General features: G+C 36.9%; 1 protein-coding gene across 1 annotated transcript; it reads right to left on the bottom strand.

The window, feature by feature from the left end:
- Positions 1-543: 543 nt before the first annotated feature.
- Positions 544-7,163, bottom strand: LOC146394803 (uncharacterized). The gene is made up of 3 exons (XM_085008907.1): positions 5,874-7,163; positions 5,558-5,778; positions 544-775 (listed from the first exon to the last, which is right to left on the bottom strand). The coding sequence occupies exons 1-3, from the start codon at positions 6,484-6,486 to the stop codon at positions 680-682; spliced, it is 930 nt and encodes a 309-aa protein (XP_084865033.1). The 5' UTR covers positions 6,487-7,163; the 3' UTR covers positions 544-679.
- Positions 7,164-9,983: the final 2,820 nt, after the last annotated feature.

Below are 9,983 nucleotides of genomic sequence, written 5' to 3'. Positions count from 1 at the left end.
AAGAAGAAGAATGAAGGAGTAGCAGCCCCCTCAGATTTGCAACATATTATAATGTCTACAGTAATGAAAGCAGTTAGATACTAGCTCAGTAACAGACAAAAATCGAACAGAAAAGAAACATAAGAAGCATAGCCATAGAGAGAATTCAAAATCAGTGCACATATAATGTAATAAGCAAGTTAGAAAAACTAGCTATCTCTTCTGAACAAAAATAAACATGCATTGTCCACCATACATACCACAAATATCAATTCCACAGGGATTAAAGCATTAAGCAATAAAAATATATAAAACATTAGAAGAAAATATAGGGGAATATTTTTATAATCTTGGGATATAGAAGCCTATCTAAATATAAGACAAAACCAAGAAACTACAAAAGAAAGACTTAAATGTTAGCCTGGAGTTCCCGTTGTGGCTCAGAGGGTTAAGAACCCGACTAGTATCCATGAGGATGTGGGTCTGATTCCCGGCCTCACTCAGTGGGTTAAGGATCTAGCGTTGCTGTGAGCTGAGGTGTAGGTTGCAGATGCAGCTCAGTCCGGCATTGCTGTGGCTGTGGTGTAGGCTGGCAGCTACAGCTCAGATTTGACCCCTAGCCTGGTAACTTCCATATGCTGTGGATTTGACCCTAAAAAAAGACAAAAATAAAAATAAAAATGTTAGCCTTTTTACATAATTAAAATTTGTGCCAAAAACCACAAGAAGACAAATGACAGAAATAGGCAATATATAGCAGACAAAAGGATACCAACTCTAATATCCAGAGATCTCCCTATAAATCAAAAAAGAAAAAAGACAAATGACTCAAGAGAAAAGTAGGTAAAGGATATGAACAAGCAATCTCCAACAGAAGAAATACAAATAGCTAATAAATATATTAAAAAGTGTTTAACTTTACTGGTGATTAGACAAAGATAACTTGAAGGAAATTTGATTTCTCATCCAAAATGCTAACAAAAATTAAAAAGAATAATAGTGTCCAGCATGCCAGAAGGGCAATTTAGCTCAAAGCCTTTGATCTAGCAGTTATACTTCTAAAGTATTAGCCTATGAAAATACTTCTATATGTGCAAAGATAGATTTAAAAGAATGTTTTTACAGCATTATCTGCAATAGTAGAACAAAACAAACAAAAAAACCCTTGTTAACAACCTAAAGGTCTATCACGTGGAGAGAATCAAATAAATTATATAGTACACTCTACTATGGAATTCTACTGGCTGTTGCAACAGTAACTTTCTACTGATCCCAAGAATGAGGATTGAGAAAGTTGTAGGATAACAAGTATATGATAATTTCATTTTGTAAAACACACAAGAACACAAGCTCGTAAGCAGAAAAAGTACTTGGAAGAGACGAAGCAAATACATAACCATGGTTGTCTCTGGGCTGTGGGTATAGGAGAGGGATATTTTCACTTGTTACCACTGTACTTTTTACTTTTATAGAAACATTATTAATTTTGTAACAGAAAAAATAAGCTGATACTATAACATTTGGATTTAAAAAAAAAAACTAAGGAAACAGAAAAAAAGCACTAAGATTTCTTAGCACACAGGGGCATTAAAGTGTCAACAGTTTTCTTTTCAGTCCCCATTATACATTTTTTTAACCTATTTGAGATCATACTCTATGTAATTTGAGGCTTGTCTTTCAGTTAAAATAATATTGTATTTTCCCTACAGAAAATTCAGAGAAGAAACACAAGAGAGTAAAAAGCACATGTATTCTCACCACCCAGAGATAACTGCTTCAGAAAATATGAAATTCAAGTGCACGGAATTGGATTATGAGTAAACCATGCACACTGTCTTACTGATCCATGCCCTCTTTTATTTTTATCCATGAACTTATTCTTTTAATTGTCATAATAATCATACAATCATTAGTTAATTGTCCATTTTTAATTATATAATGGATACCCACCCACCCATCAAATCTGAGCACTAAAATACTACAATAACTTCCATCTACTTCTATGAGCTTCTCCTGTTCCAACCCCCTTTCCTCAGCCTCGGTGACCATTATCCTGAATTTGATTGCTATTCCTTTGCTTTCTAATAAAATAGTTGTAATCCCATATATATATATATACACACACACATATATATGTACACCTAAATAATATAGCTTTCAGTTTTACTTATTTTGAATAACATAAAAAGAATATCCTATTCTATATAGTCTTCTGGGACTTGACACCTTAATTTAACATGATAGAAGTGAAATCTACCCATATTATTATTATGTTTAGTTGTAGTGCATTCATTTCACTGCTAAATGATATGCCACTGTGTAAAAATCTATTCTTTTTCCTCTTGGGAATTTCACTACTAACATTTTAGTGTACATTCTACTGGTCATTTCTCTGAGGACATTTATATAGATCTCTTTCTACAAAATTTGAATATTATACATACTTTCATATGACCTATTTCTTTTCACTACTGAGAGCTTGTGAACATATTCCCATTTCAGTAAATATGTTCTTCTATGCCATAAACTTAAATGGATGCATAGTATTTCATCATATTGTTGCAATATAATTTTAACCACTGTCAATTGTTGGACATCTAGATTGCTTACAATTTTTTTTTCCTGTGCTAAGCTTTGTAGATACACATATCCTTTGGCTCTGCAGTTCTCCTTTTCAGAATTTATCCTAGGTACTTTTTGAACATATTTGCACACAGTCGTGTACAAGGCCACCAGATGGGATGACACAGTTTGTGTTCTACACAACTTGTACAATGTATGTGCTCCTCACAGCAATTTTTAGAATACAAAACAAACTGAAAAGAATGTAATGCCCACCGATAGGAGATGAAGTAAGTTATGTATGAAAATTATAATACAGATGCATGGTTACTGACATAAAGAGAGTTTACAATTTACTGTTAAGTGGAAAAAATAGGTTAAAAAGGTAGTATGATTCCATTTTGTAAAAGAAAATAAACATACCTATGAAAAAGTATGGAAGAGCATACACCTAAAACTTTAAAGCAATTACCTGAGTATTGAGTTTGAGATTTTAATTTTTTCACTTTGCTTACTTATGTTTTGAAGTGTTTCAACAGTAAAACTTGATTACATGTATAATAAAAAAGATGAAAAAATAACGAATTTTTGCGCATGATCATTTAAATATTTTTCCTGAATATAAAATACTTTCACACTGTAAGAACTCTGGAAGAAAATAAGAACATAAAGATGTAAACAAAAATCACACATCATCCTACCCACCTAGAGATAAATTACTTCACAATCTCCAATGGGTTTATTTCTGATAATTTGTCTCTGATTATATATATTTAAAATACCTGCAATCATACTTTATATAATCTTATATGCTGATTTCTCACTTAACATTATATAATATGAACATACCATAAATATTTTAATATTTCACATGGAAATAGCACATTTACTTAATCATCCCCTTAAATTTAGATACTTAGGTTTTTCTGTTTTTTGCTATACCCAATAACTGTGTGAGGAATATCTTTGTGCAGAATTATCCCTATTTTAGATAATTTCCTTGAATAGATTCATTGAAGTGAAAATACCAAATCAAAGAGTACCAACATTTTCATACCCCTTGACATATATTGCCAAAACCTTACTTACTATATATTTTAAGGCAGCATGAAGTAGTAGAAAAAAAAAAGTCAAAATATGTGGACCCCATGCCCAAGCTTTTAGTACTTGTTTAACCTAATTACGTGAAACTGATATTAAAACATATGTCTTATCTTAGTCACAAGGCTATTTTGATAATCAATTGAGAAAATAGATCCTTCAGTCACTATCAGTGTTACTCACTCAGGAATGCTTTCCTTAACTTTGCAGACTCAAGAACATCCGTAACTTACTTTTCCTTCATGGCCTTACAACAACTAATAAATAACTGTTCAGTTATCTGTACATTGTCTGTTTCCTCCCAAGTGATTTTAAGCTCCATTAATATATGGCTGGCACACCGCTGATGCTCAATAAATATCTGTTGAGTGAATGAATGAATGATAGCACTTCAGAAACTAAATCATTAGACATTGGGAAGGTATTACAATTATTATTATTGTTAAATTTGTTTTACAGTATAGTTGATTCTAGATCTTTAGAGATCCCTTGCCTAAGCATAATTTCATTATGTAGCATTTATGCTTGTCATGTCAGCCAGAGGCACAGGTAGCAATGTTTCCGGAAGCACCTGGTAGAAGCTGAGACTTGGAGAATCAAAGTAGTTCTCTAGGTCAGGATACTGGGAGTTACGCAGACACAAGGCAGTGGTCAGGAATCCAGCAGGCCAGTGATATTTAAAGAAGCAGGTGGATCCTGAGGTCAGAAACAAACTAACTGCAGGTAGTCTAGATACTAAGGTACAAACTGGATAATGGTCAGTGATAAGGGATTAAAGTAGGTGGGAGATTTAAATTCTAAGCATCTGTACTCAAAGCAAGGAGCCATGAATATGATTCTAAAGCAAAGGGTACTTGCATTCAGTGCTCCCTTATATTATTTCTGCCTAAACTGAGAATTATATCAGGAAGTGTTTGTGCCTAGTTTCATATACACAAGCAAGGAAATGATAGTAGATAGATGAGGAATGAGATCTGCGAGCACAAATAGGTTCTGATAAGTCACAGGATATATATATATATATGATTTATATATAAGATATTATAATAGTTTATACATAAAACAGGAGCAATCAAACTTCAGATCCTGTAATTCTCATCTTGATTTTCAACAGCAGATATTATGGCTGGGTCATGGACTCTGGAAACAAGCTAGTTGGGTTCATATCCTAGTGCTGAATTTTATTGGTTGTGTACTTTGGACAAGTTATTTCACCTCTGTGTGTGCCAGTTTCCTCATCTGTAAAACAGGGATGATAGTACCTACCTCAATGGGTTCTTGTGAAGATTAAATAAGCTGATGCATGTAAGGATAAGTTGACGCATGTAAGGACCTTAGAGCAGTGCCTGGACGTAGCAAATGCTATGTTAATGTTATCGTTGTTGTTGTTATTATTATTGTCTCATAAGACCAAACAACAAAAAATGATGTTATAAACACTGGACAAATACACTCTATGTTAGCTTTGTCTAAAATAATAGTCTCTAAATAGGAGTTTTTATCATTAAAATAAAAATTTCACTTGTACCTAAACAGAGTTGACTGTATAAAAATATGAGCATTAGTAAATTAGCAAAATTCATCACAGTAATACCATCTGTGCATTTATTCCACAGAAGCTGTATTATGAACACTATTTTTTAAAGTTGTAAAGAGTGAATATACATTTCCTAGTAGCAAAAAACACTATTAAGCTTCAGTACAGTTGATCCATAAGATCTAGTCTATAAAGAAGGGATGCCCTATTCAAAAATTTTTGAAGCTAATTCTACTAGAAGCAGGAATATTTGAACTGGAAGACTTGTCTATGGAATAATCTGAACATGGAAAGGCTCAGCCTTGGGAAGACTAATTTGGAAAAGTCTGGACCTGGGGAAAGGTCAGAAGACCTGGATTACGGAACATTTTAAAATACCTGGATATCGTAGACACCAGAAGACCTGAATGTTAGAAGACCAGTACACTGGAGACATTGGAAGACGTGGATATTGAGCCTACTTTTGGAAGACTGAGTTGTTGTTGGAAGACATGAAGATGCTGGAAGACGTGGAGATGCTGGAAGACGAGGAGATGCTGGAAGACGAGGAGATGCTGGAAGACGAGCAGATGCTGGAAGCCCTGGAGATGCTGGAAGACCTGGAGGTGTAGGAAGACATGGATTTTCTGGAAGACATGGCACTGTTGGAAGACATGGATTTTCTGGAAGACGCACCCTTTGTTGGAAGACGCACCTTGTTGGAAGACGTGGATTTTCCGGAAGACGCACCCTTTGTTGGAAGACGTGGATTTTCCGGAAGACGCACCCTTTGTTGGAAGACGTGGATTTTCCGGAAGACGCACCCTTTGTTGGAAGACGTGGATTTTCCGGAAGACGCACCCTTTGTTGGAAGACGTGGATTTTCCGGAAGACGCACCCTTTGTTGGAAGACGTGGATTTTCCGGAAGACGCACCCTTCTTGGAAGACGTGGATTTTCTGGAAGACATGGTTTTGTGGGAAGACATGGATTTTCTGGAAGACACAGGTTTGTTGGAAGACATGGATTTTCTGGAAGATGCACCTTTGTTGGAAGACATGGATTTTTTGGAAGACGTGACTTTGTTGGAAGACTTGGATCTTCTGGAAGACATGGGTAGGCTGGAAGACATGAATTTGATGGAAGACGTATTTCTTGGAAGACGTGGATTTTCTGGAAGACATGGATTTGATGGAAGACGTGGATTTTCTGGAAGACGTGGGTTTGATGGAAGACGTGAATTTGATGGAAGACATGGATTTTCTGGAAGACTTGGAGGTCATTGGAAGACATGGATTTCCTGGAAGACATGGCTTTTCTGGAAGACATGGATTTTCAGGAAGACCCGAATTGTCCGGAAGACCTGGATTATTTGGAAGACACAGATTTGCTGGAAGACATGAATTTTTCTGGAAGACAATCTCTAGGAAGACATAAATTTGCTGGAAGACCTGAATTTAGTGGAAGACATGAATTTTCTGGAAGACGTAGATTTACCGGAAGACCTGGATTCAGTGGAAGACATAGATTTTTGTCTGGAAGACATAAATGCACTGGAAGACTGGATTTGATGGAAGACGTGGGTTGGTTGGAAGACCTGGATTTTTCTGGAAGACACAGATTTCTCCGGAAGACATGGACTGAGTGGAAGACCTGGATTTCTTTCTGGAAGACAGAGATTGGCTGGAAGACTTGGATTTTTCTGGAAGACGTAAATTAGCTGGAAGACTTAGATTTGGCGGAAGACATAGATTTTTCTGGAAGACGTGGATTGGCTGGAAGACCTTGAAATTGTTGGAAGACATGGATTTTCTGGAAGACGTGGATTTTCCTGGAAGCTATGGATTTTGTGGAAGACATATAATTGCTGGAAGACTGGATTTCCTGGAAGACATGGATTGTCCGGAAGACATAGATTTCTGGAAGACTGGGTTAGCTGGAAGACCTTGATGTTGTTGGAAGACTTGGAATTGCTGGAAGACCTGGAGTCACTGGAAGACCTTGACACTGGCGCCATCAGAAACCCTGGATATTGGAGACATTGGAAGCACAGGATGTTGGAGACAGTGGAAGCCCTAGATTTTGAGGACATTTGATATTCTACACACTGGAGACTTTGGGGGCCCTGGGTGTCAAAATTAATGGATATTGAAAGGCTTGGGTGCTGGAGGTCCTGAACACTAGAGACACTGCAAGTCCTTTACCTTAAAAGCCCTAAATATTGGAAGATATGAACAAGAGACGATCGAAACATTTAGAAACCTTAAAATCAGAAGCCCTGTATATTGGGAGACACTGGAAAACCTGGATATTGATATTTTCATGTTAAAAAGAGTTTTTAGAAGATGTAATTTTCTTGTTTCTGGAAGTCAAGGATGTTGACAGCCCTGAAAATTAAAAGATCAGGATATTAAGAGACATAGCTATTGAGACATTGGGGATGTTGAATGTTAGAAGACCAAGTTCTTAGAGATATTGAAAGACTTGGGCATCACAGGAACTTCTAATGACAAAACATTGTAAATGAGGATTTAGGAGACACTGTAAGTTGTAGGAACTGAACTATCTATGTGCTGTAAGATATTAGAAGAGCTAGACTTGGACACAATGAAATACAGGGACTCCAGAAGACCTGTATCTAGGATACACTGGAGGATTGGGACATAGACAAATTGGAAGTTATAACTTTGGACTCTGAAAAACAAGACTGGGGACTTGATTGATTGATTTGGGGAGATATAAGAAGACCTAGACTTTTAATTACCCCCAATATTGAGGCGATTAGAAAACACTGGCAATGGACATGCTGCAAGCCAGAGAGTAAAAGACATAGATATTGTAACATTTAGAAGAGATGGCAATTGGATATGTCAGAAAATATAGAGCTCAGACAACCTGATGACAGAGACACTAAAGAATTCAAAGGCCTAATCTTAGAGCTATTGGAAGGTCATGTTGAAAAATACTGGAAATGTTAAAAGACTTTCATATTAGGACCTAATGTGACATTAAAAGACATATCATAAGACTACTCTAATAGTCTTTATGACTATGGCATCTCTTTCACTAAAAGTAGAACACAGGGAAAGGACTTTTTAGGAATATGACAAAGAGGAAGCAAGAAAATTCAATTGAAAGTAAGTAGCTTCGGTGGGTTGGAACCTACTTCATAGTCTCAATGAACTGGAATTCCGGGTATGTATTGATTAACAGCATGGGAATGAGGAATTATCAAAGAATTAAGAAATGACATAGCCAGGAAAACAACTTGGCTTTAGATGGGGGGGGGAGGTCAGCAGAAGTTTTCTGTAAAGGATCAGGTAGTAAATATTTAAAGTTTGTCAGGCCATACAGTCTCTGTTGCAACTACTCAATTCTACAACTGTAGTGCAGCCATAGATAATACGGAAGTCAGTTTGGCCCAAGAGTCTTAGTTTGTCAGGCGCAGCTCTAGATGCCAAATCTAGAGCATGGTAAACTTAAGTACATTCCAGGCGAGCATTCACATGCAAAAGAATGGATAGAGCAACTTGAAGCCCAATAGTAAATAAAGATACTTACGTATGTGATGATATTCAGGACATGAAACTGGCAAGAACCTAAGAATGGAGTTTAGCTCTCCAATCAATTATATAGGAGATTTGTATTCAGACCCCAAATTAAGTGGGTAGCATTCAAGGCCCCAGCCCAGGGGGATAAGGTTCAGTGAGGATGCCCTCATTTAGTAGGTTGGAAGCTTAAAATGAAAATTCAAGAAACTCACCCCTACAGACTGGAGTTATCCTGCCAAGACTAAGCATCGCTCACCCAAAGAGAGAGAGTTCTCTGCCCAGGGCAGACAAGAAGCCAGTAGCAAAGCCCTCACTCTAAGTCTCATGTTCTTGTCATTATGGAACTCATACCACTGCCAATTAATCAAGAGCCAACTCCAGATCTTTGCAATGATGGAGAACAGGAAGGTGACGACAGCTTGCTAGGCTCATCTCAGACACTCTGGCTCCAGGTGATTTCTGATCTTAGCCATCAGAGACTAAGTGACAAGCTTAAGAGATCAAGATTGAGCTATGGGCTGAAGATCTTTAGTGCTAAGAAAGACAGGCACTGTCACATATATTGCATAAAAGAGAACACTGGCAGGTAAAACTGGTCAAGGTATGCTGGGGTTGGGCCTGGATTTAAAGGTTAAGTAGTGGAATATATACACAAGGGACAGCCACTGATGATTTTTGAACAAGGACGTGCCAGAATCAGAACTGTGCACAAGGAAAGTTAGTCAAGCGGCAAGATACTGAATGCCAAAGACTACCAGATATATACCAGAACACCAGAGACTGCAAGTTAAAACACTTAAAGGACTAGGATGTGAATTATGAGGCCACTACAGTGAAATTAAGGTGGTGCACTTCTCTTGCTCAGCAGATACAGCGCTAGAGTTATGATGAATACTCAGCCTTCTGAATACCACTATTTCAAACTTCTTGAATGCCGTCGCAGCATACATGAAATTTGAGAAGTTCAGAAGCTAGTTATGAGAAATAGTCTTGTCCTCACCTAGGAAGATTACTGACACATCCAATTTCTCTCAAAAGAAGCTGAGCTAATAACTTTATGGTTTAAGCAAAGTAGGTCCTATATAGCTTTATCTTTGGCTCCCCTTAGCACAGAGCAACTTAATTATCTTAAGAGTGGAACCAAGTGGATGGATCGTTTTCTAAAGAATAGGACTACATCTGTGTGAAAAAGTCCTTACCTCTCGTGGCTACATAGATAAATATCATGCAATGATAACCACATTATAAATATAAAATCACTCCAGGTCAAGGAAG

This window comes from Sus scrofa, chromosome X (assembly GCF_054392235.1).
Source record: "Sus scrofa isolate SSC_HxYL_T2T_F1_AM1 chromosome X, Sscrofa_HxYL_maternal_Yorkshire_Landrace_v2.0, whole genome shotgun sequence".
Taxonomy (NCBI): Eukaryota; Metazoa; Chordata; class Mammalia; order Artiodactyla; family Suidae; genus Sus; species Sus scrofa.
Note: the sequence above shows the minus strand (reverse complement) of the source record. Positions and strands in the feature narration are given on the sequence as shown.